At 38.1% G+C, this 25,295-nt stretch overlaps 5 protein-coding genes across 6 annotated transcripts; 2 read left to right on the top strand and 3 right to left on the bottom strand.

Annotated features, from left to right (window-relative positions):
- Positions 1-147: 147 nt before the first annotated feature.
- LOC120007692 (external alternative NAD(P)H-ubiquinone oxidoreductase B4, mitochondrial-like) lies at positions 148-6,229 on the bottom strand. The gene is made up of 10 exons (XM_038858085.1): positions 5,986-6,229; positions 4,223-4,496; positions 3,405-3,608; positions 3,025-3,275; positions 2,227-2,446; positions 2,021-2,125; positions 1,524-1,793; positions 1,300-1,421; positions 666-782; positions 148-555 (listed from the first exon to the last, which is right to left on the bottom strand). Exons 1-10 carry the CDS (start codon positions 6,072-6,074, stop codon positions 468-470), a joined length of 1,740 nt encoding a protein of 579 aa, XP_038714013.1. The 5' UTR covers positions 6,075-6,229; the 3' UTR covers positions 148-467.
- A 332-nt stretch (positions 6,230-6,561) lies between these two features.
- Positions 6,562-9,580, bottom strand: LOC120007043 (putative pentatricopeptide repeat-containing protein At1g03510). Its single transcript, XM_038857208.1, has one exon. The coding sequence runs from the start codon at positions 9,525-9,527 to the stop codon at positions 8,247-8,249; it is 1,281 nt and encodes a 426-aa protein (XP_038713136.1). The 5' UTR covers positions 9,528-9,580; the 3' UTR covers positions 6,562-8,246.
- Positions 9,581-10,688: 1,108 nt separating this feature from the next.
- LOC120006956 (60S acidic ribosomal protein P3-2-like) lies at positions 10,689-11,997 on the bottom strand. Its single transcript, XM_038857081.1, has 2 exons — positions 11,737-11,997; positions 10,689-11,082 (listed from the first exon to the last, which is right to left on the bottom strand). Exons 1-2 carry the CDS (start codon positions 11,932-11,934, stop codon positions 10,924-10,926), a joined length of 357 nt encoding a protein of 118 aa, XP_038713009.1. The 5' UTR covers positions 11,935-11,997; the 3' UTR covers positions 10,689-10,923.
- A 161-nt stretch (positions 11,998-12,158) lies between these two features.
- On the top strand, positions 12,159-13,526 carry LOC120007770 (dihydroneopterin aldolase 1-like). Its single transcript, XM_038858201.1, has 3 exons — positions 12,159-12,285; positions 12,630-12,834; positions 13,215-13,526. The coding sequence occupies exons 2-3, from the start codon at positions 12,638-12,640 to the stop codon at positions 13,417-13,419; spliced, it is 402 nt and encodes a 133-aa protein (XP_038714129.1). The 5' UTR covers positions 12,159-12,285; positions 12,630-12,637; the 3' UTR covers positions 13,420-13,526.
- Positions 13,527-18,398: 4,872 nt separating this feature from the next.
- LOC120008123 (probable galacturonosyltransferase 10) lies at positions 18,399-23,374 on the top strand. 2 transcript variants are annotated; one of them, XM_038858647.1, is made up of 3 exons: positions 18,399-18,770; positions 21,621-22,140; positions 22,279-23,374. In XM_038858647.1, exons 1-3 carry the CDS (start codon positions 18,621-18,623, stop codon positions 23,070-23,072), a joined length of 1,464 nt encoding a protein of 487 aa, XP_038714575.1. In that variant the 5' UTR covers positions 18,399-18,620; the 3' UTR covers positions 23,073-23,374. The 2 variants fall into 2 exon arrangements, with proteins under 2 accessions (XP_038714575.1, XP_038714574.1); XM_038858646.1 differs by having other exon boundaries at positions 21,621-23,374.
- Positions 23,375-25,295: the final 1,921 nt, after the last annotated feature.

The raw sequence follows: 25,295 nt of genomic DNA on the forward strand, positions 1-25,295 counted from the left end.
ATCCCTTTTGCTTGTGGTTACAAGTTTCAATACCAACTATCCATCCATTTTGCTTTCATAAACTTGCGTCCTTCGCAAATGTCGATAGAGATTTGTCCCTTGGACATCCAATATGGATCTAAAATCTCGATATGGGTCGTTTGGACATCCCAAATACAATGACTTTATTATAAACTTGTCCACAACCAATCTCAAAAAGCCAATGACAGTACCAACTTCAGTTGCAGTCTCTACATGGCGGTTGAGAATTAGTGTAAGCTTAATGAGAAAAACTCAAGTTTACAAGCTTGTTATGAAGTAGTGACGTGCTTAATCACACATTAAAACCATTCAACAGTAAGATTGGAACAAAACCAAAACCATTCGAACAAAACCTCGATGCTGAGCTGAAAATTTTGACAAAAGCAATGGCTATTAATTTTCTCCTTTATTTCTTCTTATGTCACGTACTGTGCTGCCTTCCCATCTCAAATGCGACTGGAGTCCCTTCCAAAGATGAATCTTCTGATCCAATCAGAGACAACCAGCACCCTTGTGCGCCAGCTGATTAGCTTGCTGTGAATTGACACAAGCATTAGAAAATTACATTAAAAAATAAAGAAGTACTAGAGGATGAGAGTATGCTAACAAGAAGAAGAAGAAAACAGATTAGTGTAATAAGTTACCTTGCATAGACTGAATACCATAACCACTGAGAACTATAACCATAAAAAACCCAATCATATAGTTCAGCTGCGGTTTGTTCTCCTCCCAGGGGAGCAAACTGCCCCAAATGCCTATACCTTAAAAAATCATCAGAATTCAGGTGTCAGTCGCGCAGAAAAAGAAGTAAATTCTGAACTAGCATTTTTAATGCATGCAGTGAATTGTTAATAGTTGTTAAATGGATTTTCGATCATGCATGACGACTGTCGATTGACTACCCAGAAAACACAATGTATAAACTAAAAACACTAGTCTGGTATAGCAGCCAGCTTTCCTCGACATACTTCAAAAAGATAATCGTTTCTTGACATTGATCACAATATACTAGCAGGTAATTGTTCCAAAATAAATGATTTGTGCTGTCTGCTATCATATCAACGAAACATGAGCAAAAACAGTGGTACTAACTTGCCAGCCCTATTAGCTTTCTGGAAATGCACTTTCCAGATGACGTGGTATGACTATTGAGCAAACACAACTGCCCATCTCTACCCCTTTTCCCTTTCTATTCTATCATGTTGAAGAATTTTTATCTATGCTTTCTGGGTATGGGGGAATATAGAAAAAAGATAGCTTAAGGACATCATTTCATACCTAAAGGGATGAAACCGGTGGCGGCCTTCTCCTCTCATTCTAAGAGGACCTTCTGGAAACATCTCACACTGCTCCATACGGTTGAAACATTTTGCAAGGTATTCACCTTGTTGAGCAGCGACCTTTAACATTGGAGGAAAAAATAAAGGTCAACAGCCGAATGGAATAAAAACAGGTTGTAGGAAAATGTCACTTGTAGATAGGTGTTTAAGTTCACGGTTCACCTGAGCTGTTGCAGGAAGATTTTTCATCTGAGAATCCACTTCAGCAAGAGCCTTTTTGAACTTTTCAATGTCTATCTCAATGGATTGACTATTAGGATCTTGAGCCTTCTTCAGCAAATCAGCTATACTCTTCATCTTATTTTTCTTCAAATAAATATCCACTTGAGGGTACCTCTCGCAGATGTCACCCATAACTTCATGAAATTCTTTGAGATTTAATTTGCCAGTATCATTCTTGTCAGCTTTCCTGAATATTGCCGATATATCTGCCTGGTGATCGATTGATACCGTACAAAGATAAATACATATTAGCCAAGTGATTATGATAAAATTATCAATAAAATGAGCATGTTTATGTCTCCTACACCTGTTCTCAGAAAATTCAGATTATAGTTTTACAGAAAGTGAAGGACACTGAGCTTACATGCTATGGCAGAGAATAACAACAGCCTAAACTAGAAACAGATAAAGAAAGCTTGAATGTGCAAATAGCATACCATAACTTTGCGTTGATTTATTGTGGCACAATCACCAAGAGCATATACATTATCGCAATTTTCAACCCTTAGCCATTCATCAGTTGCTAAGACACGCCTGTTAGCCTAGCACAAGAGGAAAGATAACAACTAAATGGCTTAATGAAACTTGAACTAGTGAACTTAAACTGAGAATATAATAGGTTTTGAACTTCAGAGCTACAAACCTGGCCAATTTGCTTCATGAAATTCATAATTACAGGTCGAGTACCAATACCAGTTGACCACAAAACCATTCCATATGGAATAGTTGAAACTTCACCGGTTGTTCTTTCCTTGGTGGATATTCCTGTATCGGACAATTTAACGACCATTGAACCAGTTTTCACATTAATACCATCTCTTTGGAACTTTTCTTCAGCAAATGCTGTTATTCTCTTGTCAAACCTGCAAGTATTAGCCCATTTAAGGTGTAATAACACAAAAAGAAAGAGCAATAACTAGCACAAAGGTAATTCTAATATGAAACTACCATTGGCCATAACATACTCTGCATATTATTACTTTTCATTTGCTGATATGTGTAACAAAAGAAGCATTCCATTGTTACAAAAAATTAGCATAAAGCCCAGAATGGCAAGTATCTATAATCTGAAATTGAGGATTGCATTGAAGAAGCTGGCATTCCTTTTGGTTATTTCAATCACTTGCAAAGCAAAATCGTAGTTGAATGCATAATAAAATATATTTGGGTCTTTTCTTAACTGCTTGTTTCAACAAAATTGTTGGCTTTTAACATAAAAAGAAGCAATGTCTGGGGTACTTAACCCAACATCAACATGATTAGGCAAATACTAGATTCCTGGTAAATTGATAGGCATTCGTCATCTATCCTCTGCTACTTCAAGACCAGTGTCAGCACAGTAGGAAATATGACCAAATGAGACAGCATGATACTTAACGGACAAATTAGCACCACAACACCAAATAGAAAAAAAGAAAGGAAAAAAAAATCAATGACTTACATGTTCAAAATATGATCTCCTGCCTCAAGAAGTGTAATTTGTACGAAGTCCTTTACTGTAGGATATAATTTAGCTATATCCTCGGTTGCAAAGTCATGAATCTCAGCAGCAAACTCCACACCAGTTGGACCCCCACCAACAACTACAAAATGCAAAATCTTTTTCTTCTCCTCTTCACTTACACTAGGAAGGCTTGCTCTTTCGAAGCAATCAATTACTGACCTTCGAAGTTTCTGAGCATCCTCGACTTCCTGCAAAACGACATTGTAACTTAAAGAATGTCGCAGTGTGTTGCTGATGCATTGTTACATTAGGAAGCCAGCATTTTTCTTACAAGCAAATCAAACAAATAAAAATTGGGGCAAGGTAACAATACATACCTTCAAGAAGTGAGCATGTTCCTCCACACCAGGAGTGTTGAATGTATTTGGACGAGCTCCAATTGCCACCACCAAGATATCATAATCTAAAGTAAATTCTTCTTGTCCTGCCAAATTTGTGTCTTGGCTAGATCGACAATATACTTTCTTGGCTTTCTCATCAATCTTATAGCATTCGGCCTCCTCAAATTTAACATAAGGTTTCTGCAAGATAAAAGAATAGCATTCTTAAAGAATCTGGCGGTTGTTCAATAAAATGTAAAAACAACTGAAATAACATATGATTCTCAATAGAAGGTAAATCACTTAAGAATAAGGCTTCACTGAGAATAGGCCATGTCATAAGCATTCAGTAATTCATTTGCAAGTGATATCAACCAATACAGTATGTTTAATAATCAAAAGTAAAGGAGGTAAGAAGAAGTGTTTGTTTCAGCCATTCAATCTCATGCCTAACATGGCTCCTAAGGCTGAACCTTTGACGGAGAAACTAGTAGGTCAGAGCCCGACAATTGCAGATCAAGAACGAGCAAGACTGTGCATGCAAATTTCAGCCAACAAATCAACAAAATTCCACAAAGAGACATTGAATTATATTCTTGTAACATGCACTGTATAGAGAAAGGAAATTAGAAACACAAGGTCAAAACACATATGCTACACTAGTATGCAAAAAATTGAAAGATCTTATTCTACCTGAGAGTGAAATGATAGATAGACTAGGCTAGCAGAAATAAATTACAGGACTTCGGACTCTAAAACTGCAGAAATCAAAGAAACAAAATTCTGTATCATGACTTTCATTCATTTATATGTACCTTCCTCACAATCGTGCGTATTGGTTCAACAATGCTGCGTGCCTCCACTGTTCCATTTGTCACACTAGGTAACAAAGGAGTGAATGCAAAATAATTGCGAGGCGACACAACCTGAACATCATAGTTGGGATTATTCAAGTTCTTCAAGAAACTGGTGGTAGCCCACCCAGTTCCAAGTACCACCACTTTCTTTTTCTTGCAATCACCTTGACCAGCATCAGCATGTGCAATTTGGAACGGTTTGGAATCAGAAAAGGCTGCAAGACCCCCTCCACTGCAATAAGGATCATGTCAAACTGAAGATACATATAAGTTACAAAATAATGTCGACAGCATTTGTATTCTCTTGTCTATGTCTGAGTGACATTAAAAGATTTGGAAACATACAGCGTAGGTACAGGAATCCCACATTTTAAATATGCGAATTGGAGGATTAACAAAATATCCACCAAACAACAAGTTAATATGGATTCAATTTTCAAAGCTTCTATCAAGATCAAGAAAGGGAACAAGTGCAGAAACAATAACTAAGGGACATAAGTCAAATCGATTCATCTACCAAAAGATTATGAATCCACTGCTACGCCTTGTTAACAACTCTAGCTGGTAAAGTAAAAGTCTATATATCCACACACATGGAAGGGGAATTTTGTACTCAAAGACACAATTACAAAGAAATTTAGATAACATTAGCTAGAAGGGAAAACTGAGAATTTATTGCTATGGGAATTTGAGCACACAAGTTCATAATCTACAATCCTGAATTTCTATTCCCTGCTTTCCCTGTCAATGAGGAATACACACATACAGACATGGCACGTACGGAATGAGCAAAATGGAAGTAACTTTGTATCATTTTTTCAGTATAAACACACCCTAAATCAGTTAAGGTAAGAGCCAATCTCAATTTGTTTGCTTCAATTTATTACCATAACCTTCAGCAGTTCTAATCATGTAGAAATCTATGACACGATCTGAGACGACAATGAAATGCACTATAATTGTTGAATTCGTGATGTAAAGGTGGAAACTTTCCCAGTCTTTCTTTATGACACAAAATGCATCATACTTACTGGACATACACGATCAATAAGCATTTATTGTTCAAAAATAGCTGAGTTGAAGGGACATCCATCATTCAATTAAGACAGATAAGTTAGATCTCATGACGTAGGAGTTATATTTTCAATTGAAAACTGAAATATAGATACATACATACATACATACATATCTACGTATATATATATATATATATAGATATATATATATATATATAGATATATATATATAATGTTTAGATCTCACAATAGTTAATGCATTCATAGAACTTTTCAAAAATAATATCCTATATAACCACAATGATGAACCAGATAGTAAAAATGCAATTATGTTCTGTTCTCTCATTTTTTTCAGTGATACTTTTGATTCTACTAGCTAGACTGAATCGTTAAAATAAATGAAATTTTCCATATTCAAGAAACGAACCAAAGCAGCCAACTTCTTGCCTAGAAAATACATTATTGGAATAGAACCATGCAAGCGCAAAGCAGATGAATATAAAGGAGATCAAAACAAATCTTTCGATTAATAACAAAATCTAAAAAAATTATTTCTGACTCAAAGATGATTTGAATTTTTTTTATTTAAAAAAAGAGAGAGAAACTCTCAATAAAACCAGACACCAACAACTGAAAGAAAAAAAAAACACAGAGGGAAGAAACAGCATATATGTAGACGGCGGTGTAGGAGAAAGTGTATGAGACCTGACAGTGCAGACGACAAGAACCTTAGACAACGAAGGGTGGTCCCGAAAAGCCCTGGCGGCTCTTTCGTAAAACGAAAAAACCCGCATTGTGCTAACCCTAGTTTTTTTTTTCTTTCCCTTACTCTCCACAACTCGAATCAAAGAAAGAATATATAGGGAGACAAAATTAAGGAAATAAATGGAAGCATCAGTTTTATTAGCAAACGAGCGAGCGCGAGGTATACAAAAGGAAGGAAGGAAGGAAGCGAGGGCGGAGGAGTAACTGTCACGTAATCGGACACTGCGATTCTGTTGACTTTGTCAAACCAATTAAATAGGACACGTGTCCCCTTGAATAGACATAGATCTCCTTCTTACCTGGAGTTTCTAGCGCATCTTGCAATTGCTTGACCATTTTGTCTGGGACTGGTTCACAGCAGATCCGATCATCAATCTTGATGGATTATGGCGGTTAGTGGTCAATCCGCTATATACACGAGATTTGAAATATTTTACTTAAATTGATACACGTATCAGTTGCAGTTTAACGGGTTCCGTCCAAAAATTATGATAAGTAGGATCACGACCATTATACTAAAGGGTTGAACTATTGTATATTCATTCATTAACAAGAACAGGTTACAGACCTAGCTTATAAGAGATGTGAGACTGTCTAATGACAAGACAAGTCTGTGTTTACACTACAGGCTGTAGCATACAGAGATTGAAAGTTACGGATAGATAATATGGGATTGGATCAATGGGCTTTATCGTTTGTGTCAACTGCATGGGCCTTCCCTTCATTATCCGCGTCCATTAGTGACGCCAATCTTGGAACGTAGGAGAGAACCAAGTATTGAGAAGAGACTTGGTGAGCAAATCTGCTAATTGATCAACAATGGATATTTTGCGCACACGAATGATGTCTTGATGAACAAGAGACCTGATGAAGTGAAGATCAACGGTTATGTGTTTCTTCCGAAAATGCAGGACGGGATTGAGACTGAGGCTTGTGGCACCTTTATTGTCACAATAGATACGAGGAGTTGTACGAAGAGGCCATCAAAGATCACGAAGCATATAGGTCATGCAAACCACTTTGGAGGCAAGAGCCGCGATACTCAACTTCAATGGAAGACCTGGCAACCGCCCTTTGTTTTTGAGATCGCCAGGAAATAGGAGTGGAGCTAAGGAATACTAAATACGCAGAAGTGGATGATCTGTCGTCAAGATTTCCAGCCCAGTCGAAATCCGTGAATGCATGAAGATTGAGAGAGGGAGATTTGTGAATTGTGATTCCATGCGTGAGAGTACCTTTGAGATAACGAAGAACACGCTTGAGGAGGGTCCAATGAACATCACTCAAGTAGGGGTGGCCATGAATTGAGCCAACCGATACACAGCAAAACACAAGTCACAATGTGTAATATTGAGATATTGAAGGCTCCCAATAAGCTGACGATAGAGTGTAGGATTAGAGAGAGGAGTGTCATCACTAAGTTTGGTGGAGAAATGAGATGGCAGTGGAGTGTGAACTGCCTTGGCACCCGCAATGTCTACCTCCTCAAGTAAATCACGGATATATTTCTGTTGAGACAAGAACAAGCCATGTGGAGTGGACTGAACCTCGACACCAAAAAAATAGTACAAGTCCCAAGATCTCTGAGAGAGAATTTTCCAGCTATGGTTGAAAATGAGGTCCTCAATAGCTCACTTTGAGACGAGATTTTAACTGCATTCACCACCACTAGCACATCACCTTCAAAATTCACCAATGAACAAAAAGCTACATCGATCCAGGCATAATAACAAAGCCTTCCAACAAATAGATCAATTTTGGGAAATGAACAGACCTCCTCAAAAACAATCTCTCAGATTGAAGATCGGCCAATTGCAGCTGCAGATGAAATTTATCCAAAACTTGCAGTATCGAAGTTCACCTTGGTACAGTCTTGGATTAACAACCACTTTGGTACAGTGTTGAGAGGGGAGGAGGGCGGTTGCCAATCCGGAGCTGGAGCTCCAGAGCTCTCTCTGAGAGTTTCGCCTTTCGACATAAGAGATAAAACAAAAACCAAATCATCAACGACAACTTAACTTACGTTTAGCCAAAACAAGAAATTCTCCAAACCTACTCTCTCAGATTTTGAATCATTCACTTGTCCAGAACTAAATGGAGAAATCAGCTAGAATTCTCATTAATGTTGGCTATAACAAGAGTAATATGCCTCCATTTAGCCTTCTATTATGCATTTTTAGGCTAAATCCCTTCGTCAGCCACTATTCTTGATACATGACCCAGCTGCTGCCAGGGGCGGCCTTAACTCCTCTCTCCTTCATTTCCCTTCTCATTTTCTGAGCTTCCTCGTGTCTCCCTACATTAGCATAAATTCTAGCCAACAAAACAAAATTGGCAGGATTATCAGGCTCAATATCATATAAAGCTCTTGCGGCGATCTCTGCAAGCTCCACCTCTCCATATGTTCGACACCCCCCAAGAATAGCCCCCCAAGCTTTTGCAGTTGCTTTCATTGGCATTTGTCGTATGACCTCATATGCCTCATACAATCTTCCTGCTCTACTCAAAACATCCACTAAACAAGAATAATGATCAGTACTTGCTTGCACACCATAATCTTTATTCATCCTACCAAAGTAAACCAATGCCTCATCGGCCAATCCTGCATGACTACAAGCTTTGAGAACCCCAAGAAAAGTTATATCATCAGGCCGTACTTTCGCTAATTCCATCTGCCGAAAAATTTCTAGAGCAGTTCTTGCTTCACCATGAAGAGCGTATGCTGACATCAAACTGCTCCAAGCCACCACATCCTTTTCCTTCATACACTGAAACACAGTACTTGCATCGACAAGACACCCACTTCGACCATATGCCTCCACAAGGCCACTCCTCAACTGCGGATGTGGATCAATATGATTCCTAATTGAGTAACCATGAATTTCTTTTACCAAACACAAGGACCCAACGCCTAAACAAGCGGGTAACAGAGCAAGAAGTGTAATAAGATCAGGTTTCAATCCCAATTCTTGCATTCGCCTATAGAATCCAATTGCCTTATATGATCCATCCTCCAACCCTGACAAACCAGCTATTATGGAATTGAATGGTGACACACTAGGTGCAACATCCATTACTTCAAACAACTCCAATGCACCCTGCACATGATTAGAGTGAACATATAGTGATATCATTGCATTCCAAACAACCGAATTTCTTTGGGGACTTTCGTCGAACAATTTCCGGGCTGAGGTAATCGAGATGCATTTGCCATACATGTCGGCTAGTGCGCATGCTATGAACGGATTTGAGAGGAAACCTGATTTGGATGCGTGGGAGTGGATGGCCGTACCAAGTTGTGGGCGGTTGATGGCGGCACAGGTCTTGAGCACAAGAGAGAAGACAAAGGAGTCGAGAGGAAGGGAGGATTGCATTCGGTGGAACAGAGAAAGAGCTGTCTCATGGCGGCCTCGGTTCACGTGTGAGGTCAAAAGCTTGGTGTTAGAAAGCAACCGCGAGTAGTTTGATGCATAGGAGGCCATATGTCTGTCTGTTCATAACTTATGAATTTATGATGGAGTAGTTTGATCATATCATAACTTATGGATTCCTAATCTCGCCTCGCGTTTGTGCCACTGCCGACCGTAGCGACCTGGGTCTGGACCCGATTGCCTTTGCGGGGCCAACTTCACCTGTGTTTAAACCGGGCCCAGCCCAAGGTTCATTCGTTGATTCCCTTTCATTTTTGGAACCCTTTAGTTACATCCCGCATCCATTTTTAAAAGTAACCTTGAAAATTTAAGATTTTTATAAATACATCAAAAGTACATAAAAATTCAGGCATTTTAGAAATACATCCCAAGGCATAAATCAGAGCAACCCCATCATCCGATTTGATTTTCTGTCTCTCCTTGAATCCAAAGCTGATTTTAAAACATTTTTCTTCAATTCAAATGTTGAAATTGACGGAAAGGAAGATGATGAAGACAATCCAGAATCCGATTTGATTTCTCGAGGACTATCAAATACCTCGTTCGACGAAGCATCATCATCCTCGTTTACAGTACTGTTTTGAAGAAGTAATCACTTACCACACAAGTAATCACTTACTAGTCTGAACTCGAACACACAACAACTTTGATCAACGAGAAAATTCTCTTTCGGAGACGAACAGCCATCGGATTCTCCGAGTTCTTACTCTCCAAAGTGGAAGAATTGATTATCACTGTGTATCAATCCATTGGAGTTTTGCTTTTGCAGATTTCTCCAAGATTTCTCAATGGACTACCAAGATTATAATCATATAATTTGAACAAGGTTAAAACTTAAAAGTAGCAGCAGCGGGTACAATCAGTGGGTGTAAGAGGCCACAACTTCCATATAAGAACATGTTATGAGAACACAACATATATAGCAGGTACAATCCTATTAGCACAAAAGAGACTGTAACAACTCAACCAAAGTTTCACTTCTCGAAATCCTGTTCTCAGCAAATGTGCTGGATCATAAAGGGTTAAGAATATTGGATCATGCTAAAAACTGAACTCTAGCCAAAAAATATAAAAACCATTGGAATTTCAATTTCTCTTCTAGCCAGTATCAGTGGCGCAAAAGAACTAAACACAAAGATCCCACCCTCCATGGCGGAGGAGTGTGGCTCACACTTCTTGCACTTACAGAAACAAACATTAAAGAGGCATAAGTAAGCAAAACCCAACCAAAACAATTCCCCTTCAGCAGGAAAACATTGTGCACAACAGAGGAATGCAAAAGTGGTTGTCCATATACGTGACTAAAAAACATTAAACCAAACTGTAAACAAATCTTTCTGATTCAGAAAAAAAAAAAAACACTTCACATGATCTAATTTGACAGTTCTGTTAAAATTTCAACCAATAATAGCCAACTCACAAAGCAACAAAGATGGGCTCTAAGCCTCTAATCAAACAAAGAGAATCCCATATCTTCGTCCTCGCTCTCCTCCTTTTCAGGCTTCTTCTCCTCTTCCTTCTTCTCTTCAGCAGCAGGAGCTGAGCCACCTCCTGGAGCCGCTGCTGCAGCCACTGCACCACCAACAGCACCGCCGCCAACAACAACCTGTGAGAAACAAGGTGAACTTCAGATGGCATACCAAACAACTCAATACATGTAACTTTCATTATCATTGATAAGCAAGGAATAAGCAACAATGATGCTTCCTGCAGCATTGTGAAATATAAAATGATACAAAAACACACGCGCTTACACCAATTTTATTTCACTGGTCAATTATTGATGGGTAAGTCCCTAAAGCAAAGCCCCAGCATTTCCAAAGGAAAATTTATTGAATAAATTGATGTCAAATATAATTTAATAACGTAATAAATTAACAATTGTTTAGATTCCGAGATGTTACATAAATTGAAATACTATCTGATCTACCATGCCGCCCGCAACATCTTGCATTAAGACCTTAGCTCCCAACAGGTCAACGTGAATCAGAACCTCCAGAACCATAAGACCAGAAGTTGCAGCGTAAAAGAAAGCAAATTCAAAAACACAAGATCCTCATTATTCACTGATACAGCGGATACATCAAGTAAATCCCCAAATTAGATACGATCAGATAAAGAAACCAATTCAAGTCCAAAATCTTAACATGGCAAAAAATTATCGACGAAATATATAGATTATAGTATAAAAAGAAAATTGGAGATTATCGCAAACTACTAATAAGTGGAGAAAGTAAGTAATCAAGAAGAGATGACAGACCTGGAAGACGCCAGAGGAAGGAGTGATTATTGAGAAAGAGGTACTGACACCGCCGGAGGAGTCAACGGAAAGGGCAGTCTGGACGAGCTTCCTTTGTAGATCGTAGGTGGAGGGAGCCGAGGCCTCGAGGTCCCCAGAGAGCTGCTTCCCCGTCCACTCGTCCCCTGAACTTCTGCACACAAACGTGAACACTCCCATTCTCTCTTTTTGTTTCTCTGCTGAAAACCCTAAGCCCAACTTCGATATGACGAGAAAATAACAGAAATTTCGTCGTTCGAGTGTTCTTATACGGAGAGAATTCGACAGGGAAAACCCTAGTTGTCGATCAAAAAGACCGTATTCGCCACGTATGATATTTTAATTCCATCTGTACCCTGATAAATTGGGCCTTGGGCTTTTAATTTCAATTGATTCCCTATACATTTGGGCCTAGCCCTTTGTTCCTTCTTCTTCTTCCGCTCCACGATACATTCTCCTTCCTCACCTACCATTTCCAAGCCTGCAAAATCCTCTACTCTGGTTCTTCTCCATAGATTTACTTCGCAACAGGTAATCCAATCGTTCTACTTTTGAGCCAATTTCGGATGAAAGATATAGAAATTTGGATTTTTTTGGTTTTGTGATTTGGTTTCGGTATTTGATTTGATTTGTACGGCCAAATGGAGTTTCCTCTGCTAGGGTTACGACATGACGAGTTAAAGCATTTGAAATCTATGCATAAGGAGAAGAACCTTATTTAGGCCTTCTGTACTATAACTCTTCAGTTTCAGTCAAGTGAGACTATTTAGGTTTCCTAGGATTTGGGTTTTTTGTTTCACTTTTTGCAGTGCTCTTTGTATTTGGATGAATTGATAAATGTGTGCATAGATAATGTGAATTATGCTTTTCATCAGGAGTGTTAATGGAAGATGTGGAGACATTGAGGGGAGACAAACTCATATTGAGGGGATTGCAGTTCCATGGCTATCATGGAGTTAAGGTTGAGGAAAGAAAGCTGGGTCAGAAGTTCTTAATAGATATTGATGCTTGGATGGATCTTCGTGCTGCTGGAAAATCTGACAACTTGTCAGATACTATTAGTTACACTGATATATACCGGTGAGGTTATTTATCAGTGCAGTTTCATACTTGAAACTTGCTTGGCCATCTTTACTGGTTGGGATTATATTGATTGCCATGTTGTCTGGTGCTTGGCTGCAATGTTCCAATGGCTGTTTTGAGAAATCTTCATTGTGATTCCTCCTCTGAATGAACATTTTCGATATTTTTTTTGAATCTTTCAACTTGTTCTAGCTGTACCTTTTGGTGGGTGTGGGTGAAATATAAATTTGTTATATTTCAATAACAGCCATTCAGCCTTCTGTAGATAAATATAATCTTTATTTGACTCGATGTTTTTGTAATTGTTTGTTACCGGCTAGTATTCTTGGTTTGAAGAGTGATGTTGTTTTCTGCTGGTTTTTTGGGTGTGTGAGCAGCATCGCGAAAGATGTGGTCGAAGGACCGGCTCAGAATCTTCTCGAGTCAGTGGCTGAACTCATTGCATCTAACACTCTGGCGAAGCATTCCCAGATATCTGCTGTTCGTGTGAAAGTCGGGAAGCCTCATGTTGCCGTTCATGGTCCTGTGGACTACCTGGGAGTCGAAATACTCAGACACAGGAGTATAGATGCTCAAAACTGACCATTTACAGTTTTATTTGTCGGCCTTGGGCTCTGTTTAGTTGTATTTGCTTTCATTTTTTGTGACACTTCTATTAATTTTATTATATTTAGTTTCTTCAACTCTAAGCATAGTTGCTTCCATTCCATCAAGGTTTGTTGTTGCTGCGGAGTAGCACATAACAAGTAGCAATTCTTTTTTGAGGAGAAATGAAACTTTCATTAAGCAACTAAACCATTACAGTCCATTGCATGAAGTGGAATAGTAGAAGTCGGTAAACTGTGTAGCAGAACACATTTAGAAGGGGAAGAACGCCCCAAATGAGCAAGGGCATCAGCAACCCTGTTACCATCCCGGTCTATATGTGTCACAACACAAGATATGGGATCAATAATAAGATGGATTACCATAAACGTGAAGGGAGGTATGTGACTTCTGGATACTAGTTACCATCTCCAAGGCATCCCCTTCCAAAATAGTGTTGTTGTAACCCAATCCCTAGACAGTTGAGCTCCAAACAAAAGGTTCACCCCTTCAATGGTAGCCGGGCCTCCTGTTGAAAACACACGCATAAAACCATATCCAAGCACAGTCCCTACATGGTCACGAATAACAACCCCGACACCCCCGTAAGGGTCACCCAAGTACCAATTGCCAGCCACATTTACTTTGACCTTGCCCGGTGGGGAAGATTGCCACTTGGCCACGAGAGTGGTAACAAGCTGCAATTCTACTAGAGTATATAGCGGCAATATGGAAGGAACTCAATTGGGGATTACTGGATTAATGGAGAACAGCTGATTCGAAGTCGGTTCCTTAGTCAATTGCATGAAGTTAGCCTAACATTTAACCCCCTTGAGTCATTTCCTGAAGCTAAAGCACACAAGGATTTGATGATAGTTTTGTATACAACCCTGACAAATTGCCTATTGTTAGAGAAGTGAAAGGATATGTTAGAGAAGTAAAAGATCTGTATTTCACTATATGTTGATTGTGTACAACATGCCTTTATATAGGCGTTAGAAAGGAAAAGTAAGAAAAATAATGTCAATAAAGTAAATCAAAGATGTTGATATCTTTGACAAATTCAAAGATTTTGTTGATTTGTCAAAGATATCATTGATATTTTGTAGATATCTTTGACAAATTCAAAGATTTTGTTGATATCTTTGACACCTATAATACTAGCAGACAACTTATTCTCTTAGCAAAACAGTATGAGAAATAAACAGTCGTTGTTCAAGACTGCAAAAAACCCGTCAATTTTATCACTTAGGCATGCACAATTCTAAAAAAACCTCTATGAAGATGTTAAAACAGGGCCAGATAGCCACTTCATGCAGCCATACGACTTGTTTGACGGTTGTCAGCTTTGGTTTTGCGGTTCCAGATAGGAGTGGTCTCAATGAGGTTATGAGGTACAAGCCGGTTATCCCCCTTAATCAGCCTTTTGAAGTTGCTTACTTTTAGCCGTGCAATCTCAGCCTCCTCTTCTCCCTTGAGCTAACACTCCATACTCTTTTTCTCCCTCTCCTATCACTTCATTTTCATCATCTCTCTCTTATTTTTCATCATCTCTCTCTTCATTATTCATGAACTAAGAAACATTTCAAATATGGAGTAGCTACAAATTTTTCATATGTTTTGGAGTGTCAAAATGTACCCATTGTAGACATATAGCACTAAATTTATCATGAAAGTATCATTTCAAGCACTCTAAGAAGTACCCATTATGGATGCTCTCACTGTGAAACAACACTTGAGAATTGAGAATTTACACAAATATCAAGGGATTTGGAGTGGTGGCTCTTGGAGATGCTCTAAAGGTTGGGTGTGCTTGTGGGATAGAAGAATAGTTTAGTTGACTGAGCGAATGTCATTGGGGAACCTTTTTTTTTTTGGCTAGGGCCTCCACATCCGCTTAGGTTAATGGAAATTTGTTTAGGTCACTGGGGGTAGGTTCGTTCGCCTCTGTAGTTGAGTGGGTCTAAATCTCAAGTCGCTAGAAGTTTAGAACAACCCACACCACACTGCTAGTGACATATAAGACTGAGTCGACGTTCAGATGCAAGGACAGGTTTGGAAGTAGGACATGCCTATGGAACTAATATTTCACAATAAAAAATTCTTAGCAGGTTGGTTCGAATTCCCGACCTCAGGTGCCATGTGTCGTAAGTCCAGAAAGATAACCAACTAAACTATCGTCAACTAGTTTGCGTATATAGACTATAATTGCCTTTGTTGAGATAGAGCTAATAAAGAAATTGTGCATCTAGGTATTGATTGTATTGTGTTACTCTTGTATGCACTATGCAACACTATTGAGAAAGGGTGTGCACAATCGAGTTTTTGACATAAATTTAACCGATCATTCGGACGGTTTGATCTATTTTTTTTTTTATTTTTCAGTCGATTCTTGTTAAAATATATTTGACAATAATCGATCAAGCAATTGATTTGGTTTAGTGGTCAATTTTTTTGATGAACCTTATGAAAGGAATCGAACAACGATCAAGCAGCGGAAGAATAAAAATTTTCGATTCCTAATCCGAGGATTTGTTTAAAAACAACATTCGATTATGGGTTTAGAATAGTTACCCTTGTAGCGCGCCTTTCGTACTGTCGAAGCATACAACGAACACGAACTTTCTGATCGTGCCTCTACGGTATCCACACGAACGATGCAATCTTCGTGTACGTCTCACGTCCACGAACGAAACTCACGAGCCCTCCGGTTGTTAGACCGAAACGAACCCGCTGTCTTCAAATCCGATTCAACACCTTGAATCAGTATAGTGAGCAAAATAGGATAACACCTTTCGAAAGACTCTCAGTCTTACTCGTAGAAAAACTCACGTATAATTATATGTTTTCACAAAACATATATTCCACTTTTTTTTTTTTGTCGAATATATATATATATATATATATATATAGTAATAATTGAAACCGGAATCCTCCACACTTCAATTATATTATTTGTTAACATATATATATATATATACATATATATATATATGTATATACACGTTCAAAACAAATGTGGTTTTTCTATATATATCTATATATATATAACGTGTGTATATATATATATCTTTATATATATAAAGAAAACGAGATAAAATAGAATTCCAAAAATGTTTGAGTCCTACTCAAATACTTCTCTTGGTTTCTAGAAATTTATCAATACCAAGGTCAAAATATCCTAGTCCAACTAGGACCGAAAAAATGCTCACATTAAATATGAAATTCATCTCATGAATTTTACGTTCCGTATTGCTTATTTTTCTTAGTGTGCGACCCTGTAGGTTCCCATAATATTGGTAGTAATTATAAAATCCTATTTTAGAATTACAAGCAGTGAGTGATGTCTAGCAACATATCACTGCTACCCAAATTACGAGAAAGTCAATGTTTCGACTCAACCTTTACCGGGACTAATGTTACCGTGTTGTAAATTCCTTTTATCCTCAATATCTTGATTGAACACGAGACATGGATATGTCACCCTCGTATAGCTCAATCAATGTTTCCTGATTCCCGAATAAGCTAATCAAAACAAATAACATTGATATCATTATATCAACTCATTTGAGCATAGCCAAGCATTTATCAGCTCTATTCAATCAAGAGGCCTTCAATATCAATCCCGTGTTATGAGAATGACAAATTCCATCTTGATCACTCATATCCCTCTACATAATTTATTATTCCATCTTGATCACTCATATCCCTCTACATAATTTATTATACACCTGATCACCACCTTTATAGTCACCTTGTTAAGGGCAACGTTTGACAGTGTCAAAATGAACAATTTCTTATATCGGGAACAATGGTGATCTCAGGTCGAAGGACTACAAAACACCATTACCACTATGAAATTATTTATGATATCCATAACACGATCCATGTAATGATTTCATGGTGGGTCGATCCAGTACATAAATTCTCCAATTTATGTACCTACGTGTTGACTTAATATCATATATTAATCAAGCACATATTAGCCTCTATACATTATTGTCGTCCCCGTTAACAATAATATTTGGCTAAGGACATTTAAGAATATACATTATATTCTAGGGACATTATTACAATAATTCATACTACACAGATATAAATAATTGCAATAACTAAAAATAACTTTATTAATAAAATATCCATGATAATATAATGTGCTAAAGAATCATCATATGATTGACTTTAGTGCACACTCTCCAACACCTTATTTGCACCCCACACTTTATTAAGGACACCCTATTAACGTGATAAAAAACACACTTGACTTTAGTGCACACTCTCCAACACCTTATTTGCACCCCACACTTTATTAAGGACATCCCATTAACGTGATAAAAAACACACTTTTTTAACACCCCATTGACCCCTACAACTTTCAGTCCCAAATCCTTCCATCTTCTACTTCCCCACCACTTTCGATTCCAAATCCTTCCATCTTCTTCTTCCCTACCACTTTCAATCTCAAATCCTTCCATCTTTTTCTTCCCCATCACTTTCAACCCCAAATCCTTCCATCTTCTTCTTCCCCACCACTTTCAACCCTAAATCCTTTCATCTTCTTCTTCCCCACCACTTTGAAACCCAAATCCTTCCATCTTCTTTTGACAATGACTTGCTCCAAACCTTCGATGGAGACCCACCGACATCCTCGCCATCATCAATGAGAACTTCGAAGGCAAGGTGCAAGAAATCGTTGTGGAACTTGGGAGGAGAGCAAGAGAGGCTTTGCACCAAGATGAGGGGGGGAGAGAGAGGAATTAGGGTTCTAAGAGTGTAGATTGTATTTTTTAGAAAAAACATAAAATGTGGTAAACACATAATTCTTATATTTTTAACTGATATTTATTTAGAGAGTGTGCCCTCAATAAATAATGGGTTGCAAACAATGTTGATTATTTTTTTTGACAGCAATATTTTCACGGCCCAGTAAAAGTGACCCACTAAACTAGATCGAGTAGCGCTCTGCCCATTACCAATTTCCCACTCTTTTTGGTACAAATTTACGACTTTACCAATTTCTAGACCAGTCGCTAATAGTTAATGCATGTTCGAGGATTGTACTTACCTTTTGCTTTCACTTCCTACAACTCATGATTTGAAAGATTCCGAATTGTGTCCCTGAAAATTTGTCGGTACAAAAGTCACCGGAAAATTTTTCATTGTGAGCGGAAGAGGTCATAAATTGGTGACTGCTTAGAATGAGGCGAAGGCCGGTGGATTTTCGCAGGCCGGTGAGGAGGCGGTTCCCGAATTTGATTTGGTGGACGCTGTTAGGCATTGTGGTTCTGCTGTTTATTGTGATTTTGAGCAAAGAGGGACAAATAGAATCTAGACCGGCAACAGTTAAGGTAAGGATCTGTTAATTTATTATCTTTTATGAAGAAGGTTTGTTGTGTATGGCTGCAGAACTATTTGTGATTATGAGTGATAGGAAATTTAGGTTTTGAGCTTCCATGAATTGGTTTTGTGGGGGGATTATTGCAATAAAAACAGCATTGTGATTGTGAAATAAATTGATCTTTTTCTTTGGTTAATTTCAATGTCAAAAATTGTTCCTTGATCTGGCATTTTATGCAAGCCAGTTGCTTGTTTCTTGCTGGATCTCTGGTAATGCATGATAACGCGTTATATGAAGATTAACATGAATTTCTCTCTTCGTTGGGATTTCTATCAGAGAGAATTTTATTAACAACTTGCACTATTTTGACATGGTAAAGGTAAATTTTTAAGCAAACGATTCCTTCCCTCAATGAAATATGTGGATAGGCCGTCTTCCCTGACTTCAAGGTTGCACCCTCCTGCAACTACCAGTGGGCCACTACTTTAACATGATGCTGCAAAATTTTACTTATGCGAATATTGATGGCATATGTTGGGGCCTTGGCAGTTTTTGACTGCTGCCTAGTATCATTGTTGAATAGCCACTGGCTGGATCAGTCTCTGTGACTCTCTGTTGCTGATATGGAATCTCTTTGAAATGATTATTGTTCTCATTATGTTGACGGAGCGGAATTATTACATTCAAGGTCTTGAGAGATTATTCAATGCTTTAAATTGGGCTTGTCATTGTTGAGATTTGGAATATATATGGTCCACAATCTAACCCCAATGGGTACAACACAATTTCAAGATTCAAAATTTTGAACACTCTATGGGTGACCCTAGACTACATTGATCTGAGAAGAAAATAACTTATTTAGTGTATTCTGTAAGTGGAAATAAACTTGATACTATTGTTGACTATGCTGCATGTGTTGAATCAAAGTTTTGGGAGTGTTTACATCTCTCTACATGGACCCAGTAGTGGTTGCCCAAGAATTTTGTGTATTATTGGGCTCCCTTCATTTAGGTTGGATTAATTCATGGAATATTTGGATGTGGGATAGTTTGTTTATCTATTGAGGCCCATGATAATCTCTGAAGGCTGAAGCTTATAGGCATTTTGAGATACTGCAGTTGAAGGTCATATTCCGCCCTTAAAACTACGACGGGAGATGAATCATGAATAATCAATGGTTGTAAGGAGTGAACGTAGTATCGCCTTTTAGAGAGGGATTAATTTCTCCTAGCTCTAGCCTCTGTGGTTGTGCGAAATTGCCAATAGGATAAGGGAGAGAAGACAGGTGATTTAAGAATTGTTATTGTGAAGTGGCGAAAGTTGTACCATGGTTCCTCCCTTGGTAACAAATGTGCCGGAGGGTATAAGTTTACCCACTATGTAAGCTCTTCTTCCACCAGCTTGGTTCCTCGATAAAATTTTTCTATTAAAAAAGAAAAGAACGGAAAATTATGCCATAGGAAAAAATCGAATATAATTTGTAATGAATCTTTTCAGTTAGTTTAATTGTATTGTCATTTGACATTGTTTTTTCCCGTCTTGGGTGATGGTTGAGCTACAGGGGCCTATACCAAAAGATAACTGAAGCAATGGGAACTATTGTGAAATCTAATCATTGGTTAGAAGGGGAGTGAAGAAAGTTACACGGGGAGTTTTAGGCTCATTGCCGTATGTAACGCAAGATAGGGAACATGGGGAAAGAGAAGTGTAGATCTTGTTGGTTCATGTGCAAGTAATGTTTTATTGTGATAACTCCTTGTAATCGTCAAAGTTAAAATGAATTTGTAAATTGGAATTTAAACCGTGCCCGGTCATGAGGCATGACTAGTTTGGGGTCTAGAGTTAAACAACTTACTCATCATTGAGCATAAATATTCGAGGTATAGCACAATGGAGTATAACTATGAAAGGGAGCGCTTTTTATATACTGACATCTATGGAAATGTCAACTTTATTTCGTAATTTTTCTTGATGAGGGGACAAGTGAGCAAGTGCATGGCCATGAAAACTGGAAATTTCAGTACCACGGCGAGAATTGGATATCAGTTTTGAAGCTCATAACATTTTTGAAATCTTCCCAATGTGTCCAACTATTGATAAGAAATCTCGTTTTTCTTTCGGTTACATTTTTTGTCATTATCCATTACTTAAACTGTGAAATTGATATCTTTTCAGACTCGGAAAAATTTTGATATGACAGTTGAGTGAAGTCTTAAGATAGAGCCAGCAGGCATATGTAATCTTAAGTACATCATGTGCATGGAATAGTGTTACTAGCGAGTTTGTAAACATTAAACAATAAGGTCAAGTATTCAGGTTTCCTGTTTGGAGTTTTGATAATTGTTGGCTTTAGAATGTGTGGAACAAGGTAGCTTTTTTATATTTGGTGCAAGAATCTCCAAGTGTACATAATTTCCGGTTTCAGGATAACCAAGCTATTGTAGTTCAGTACCTTTCGATATTACCCTTTAGAGAAAAAGTTGTAAGTGAAAATGAAACATTAATGGTTGCTGAATCTTTCAATGGTGTGGTAAATATGTAACTATGTGACCTAGAGTAAGAATATAACATATTAATGTTGTATGTAACTATGTGAAAACCAAACACTGAAGGGTTCTGAATCTTGTAGCTAGAGTAAGAATATAGCATGGTACAAGTGATCTGGTCCAAGCAGTATGTAATATAGAATGTTTAAAACCTCCTACTTATTGGGATATATCTATCATCACAAGTATCATTGGAAAATAACATTCGACTTTCTTGCATATTTCCTGATATATGGTGGCTTGTGTTTCCACTTATTCATGCCAACTTATATCATCGCCGAACTGAAAGTTGTTGCTTACGTATTGTCCTGCAGAGATCTTACAAGCACAACAGAATCATTGAAGGGCTAAACATTACTGATGAAATGTTGAGTGCCGACTCAGTCACCAGACAAATTAGTGATCAAATTTCTCTTGCTAAAGCTTTTGTTGTGATTGCAAAAGAAAGCAATAACCTTCAATTTGCTTGGGAATTGAGTGCTCAGATCCGCAATTCTCAGGTCCTCCTTTCAAGTGCTGCAACAAGACGAACTCCTTTGACGACTTCCGAATCAGACACTGTGATACGCGATATGGCATATTTGCTTTACCAAGCCCAGCAACTTCATTATGACAGTGCAACAATGATCATGCGACTAAAAGCCAAGATCCAAGCTCTTGAAGAGCAGATGGGCTCTGTGAGTGAGAAGAGTTCAAAGTACGGACAAATAGCTGCTGAAGAAGTCCCAAAAAGTCTTTACTGCCTTGGGGTTCGGTTAACATCTAAATGGTTTGGAAACCTCACTCTACAGAGCAAACTCAATGAAAGAAAGAAAATCAGCACAAAGCTTAAAGGTAACAGTCTCTCTCATTTCTGTGTCTTCTCTGACAACATCCTCGCAACTTCAGTTGTGGTCAATTCAACTGCATTGAATTCCAAAAATCCTGATAGGGTTGTTTTTCATCTTGTGACTGATGAAATAAACTATGAAGCTATGAAGGCCTGGTTTTCCATGAATGATTTTCAAGGAGTGACTGTTGATGTGCAAAAGTTCGAGGACTTCAAATGGCTAAATGCTTCTTATGTGCCAGTTCTTAAGCAACTCCAAGACTCTGAAACCCAGAGTTATTACTTTTCTGGAAATAATGATGGCAGTCGGACTCCAATCAAATTCCGGAACCCTAAGTATCTGTCGATGCTTAATCACTTGAGGTTTTACATTCCTGAAGTGTTTCCTGCGTTAAAGAAGGTGGTATTTCTTGATGATGATGTCGTTGTTCAGAAGGACCTGTCTGGTCTATTTTCCATTGATTTGAATGGCAATGTCAATGGAGCAGTGGAAACCTGCATGGAAACATTCCATAGATACCATAAGTACCTCAATTACTCCCACCCTCTTATACGAGAACATTTTGATCCTGATGCATGTGGTTGGGCATTTGGGATGAATGTTTTTGATTTGGTTGAGTGGCGGAAAAGAAATGTAACAGGCATCTACCATCATTGGCAGGAAAGGAATGTAGACCGGACATTGTGGAAACTTGGGACTCTACCACCGGGACTATTAACTTTCTATGGGTTGACAGAACCGTTGGACGCCTCATGGCATGTGTTGGGATTGGGCTATACAAACGTTAATCCTCAGTTGATAGAAAAAGGGGCTGTTTTGCATTTCAATGGGAACTCAAAACCGTGGTTGAAGATTGGTATTGAGAAGTACAAACCTCTTTGGGAAAAGTATGTTGATTTTTCTCTTCCTTTACTGCAACAGTGCAATTTTCATTGATTTGTATCACGCACTCTTTCAAGGGTGGCTGCTTCTACGCAAACCCCCTGGCCGTCTCTGCACCCAATAGAAGTACCATTTCTTCCACGTATCTAGGTGCAGGGGAGTTCATGCTTGATGATGATTATGCTTGTACAATTTTGTGAGATCAAGCGGGGCTATTGGTTGTAAAACTGGTATTTATTGATGTGTCTGTTGTAGTATAGAATATTGACTTTCACATGAATTATTGGAGGAGGATGGCACAGGTTTTTAGTCTGTACTCTGTTTAACCTACTTATACAACTATTCCCTTGAGCTTACTGGGTTGTATCCATTTTTTGTTCCTTGTTTGACATTAAAAAAAAAACCCCTCTTTTACTTGTTTTACCGCTCCATGAAATGACCCCATTTTTTGTCTTTTTTTGGCTGACACATCAGTTTTGTTTTTGTCCATTTTTGTCTAAAATTAAAAAAAAAGTGAGTACATTTTTTATCTTTTTAATTTCAAAAATAAAATGATTATTGATGTGACAAAATAAGAGAGGGAAGAACGTTTTTGTCTTAATTTCTAAAAAATAGATTATTCATGTGATGGCTTAGATATTCAATGTAATCTCTCACCACTCTTATAATTATGTAAATTATAATACAATGGTTTCAGAAGGAAATATAGAACGTCTACATTGAATGTATGTTGTAAGTTGTTCCGTTTACGGTGTAACCCATGTAGCTGTGCAATCATACCTGTAGGACTGTATGTAAACCATTGAATCATAATGGGAGGCATCGGGTAACCCTCTGTCAAGGCAAGACAAAGCGATTATTATTAACGAAGTCGATAGTGATAGTAACATGTTCATGCAGCGGTGGAGGCATTGATCGCAGTGGTAAAAATATCAAGCACTGTTCAAAACTAATGAGATGTAATATGACATTGTACCTTGAAGCAATTAACAGTGAATTGTAAATGAAATATGTTCGATCATAACCACCAAATAGATCAACAATTATCTCTGCAATTCCAATTGTTAGTTTTTTGGGGTGACTTACTTCTTAAGATTTTAAGGAAACGATACTGAAGCAAATGCTTACACTGGTCATGAGAAAGACGAAATAATCCAAACCACACAGGCAATTAATTGTTGTAAATCCACACCCTCATACACACCAACAATATTGTCCCTTTTTGGTTATTCTGTTATGTTCCGGTGGATATATAGGGCCCGCACGACTTTGTTTCTCCTTAGGCCCAAACAAGTGGACTAGACCCAACTCACTCAAGCCTAGAAAAAGGCATTGTTGTTGTGTTAGGGGTGGGCTTGTCCTTATAAATAAGGAATCAATCCCTATATCTTTCAATGTGAGATACTTACATTAATTCATCGAAAACCTCCTCCTACAACGAGTCAATTGAAGATTTCCTTCACAACCAAGGAAAGGAAGGAACATGTACATGCCAATAACTTGGATGTCTTGAACCACAACGAGGACCATAATCACTCTCACTCACTCTTCAAATTTTTGGATCTCTCTATCTATCTATATATCTTCTGCCCCTCTTTCTCGCTTCATCCATCTATATATTTTCTGCCCCTCTTTCTCGCTCCATCTCTACTAGTAGATTTTTCGAACGAAGAATCCTAATTACAAATATAAGCAAAATTGTCGCCGAGTTTAATGGTATCAAATTCCATAACGTGCCCAAATTTGGAGATTAGGTTAAGAGAAGATTAGGTGTTTAGGGGTTAACCTTATCGGCTAATAAGGAGTGGAATTAAAAACCTCATATTTGATTCATCTTTGAATCCGATTTATTAGTGGATGAACCAAGATTGGCCATGATTGAAGCTCATTTTTAATGCATGAAAGATGACAAATATTTACTCTCACTAAATTACAAGCAACGTCCAATAATCAAGGGTTTAGAGTCTTTAGACTAAAGAGGTCAATTATCACTCATTTAAAACATGCCAATTCTCAGCTTATTTATTTGGTGATATATTTGGTGGTTATGATCGGGCATATTCTATTTACAATTCATTGAACTTCTGAGAATTCGATAGATCAGTACCGCTTCAGAACTGGATGATAATGTCAGACATGGGTCACTTGATTGCTTCAAGGTATAATGTCATATTACATCTCCTTAGTTCTGAATAGTGCTTGACATTTTTGCCACTGCGATCAATGCCTCCACCACCGCATGAACATGTTACTATCACTATCGGGTTCGTTTATAAT

This window comes from Tripterygium wilfordii, chromosome 10 (genome assembly GCF_013401445.1).
Source record: "Tripterygium wilfordii isolate XIE 37 chromosome 10, ASM1340144v1, whole genome shotgun sequence".
NCBI lineage: Eukaryota > Viridiplantae > Streptophyta > Magnoliopsida > Celastrales > Celastraceae > Tripterygium > Tripterygium wilfordii.

What these genes read in the sequence shown, in the direction of transcription:
- LOC120007043 (XM_038857208.1), bottom strand. Translation starts at nt 9,527, where the DNA reads ATGGCCTCCTATGCATCAAACTACTCGCGGTTGCTTTCTAACACCAAG.
- LOC120007692 (XM_038858085.1), bottom strand. Translation starts at nt 6,074, where the DNA reads ATGCGGGTTTTTTCGTTTTACGAAAGAGCCGCCAGGGCTTTTCGGGAC. An exon ending in ATCTTCCTGCAACAGCTCAG is followed by an intron (nt 1,422 to 1,523) that starts GTGAACCGTGAA and finishes CCAATGTTAAAG; the next exon opens with GTCGCTGCTCAACAAGGTGA. An exon ending in CACCGGTTTCATCCCTTTAG is followed by an intron (nt 783 to 1,299) that starts GTATGAAATGAT and finishes TGATTTTTTAAG; the next exon opens with GTATAGGCATTTGGGGCAGT.
- LOC120006956 (XM_038857081.1), bottom strand. Translation starts at nt 11,934, where the DNA reads ATGGGAGTGTTCACGTTTGTGTGCAGAAGTTCAGGGGACGAGTGGACG. An exon ending in CTTCCTCTGGCGTCTTCCAG is followed by an intron (nt 11,083 to 11,736) that starts GTCTGTCATCTC and finishes TGTTTCTCACAG; the next exon opens with GTTGTTGTTGGCGGCGGTGC.
- LOC120007770 (XM_038858201.1), top strand. Translation starts at nt 12,638, where the DNA reads ATGGAAGATGTGGAGACATTGAGGGGAGACAAACTCATATTGAGGGGA. An exon ending in AGTTACACTGATATATACCG is followed by an intron (nt 12,835 to 13,214) that starts GTGAGGTTATTT and finishes GTGTGTGAGCAG; the next exon opens with CATCGCGAAAGATGTGGTCG.
- LOC120008123 (XM_038858646.1), top strand. Translation starts at nt 18,621, where the DNA reads ATGAGGCGAAGGCCGGTGGATTTTCGCAGGCCGGTGAGGAGGCGGTTC. An exon ending in CTAGACCGGCAACAGTTAAG is followed by an intron (nt 18,771 to 21,620) that starts GTAAGGATCTGT and finishes ATTGTCCTGCAG; the next exon opens with AGATCTTACAAGCACAACAG.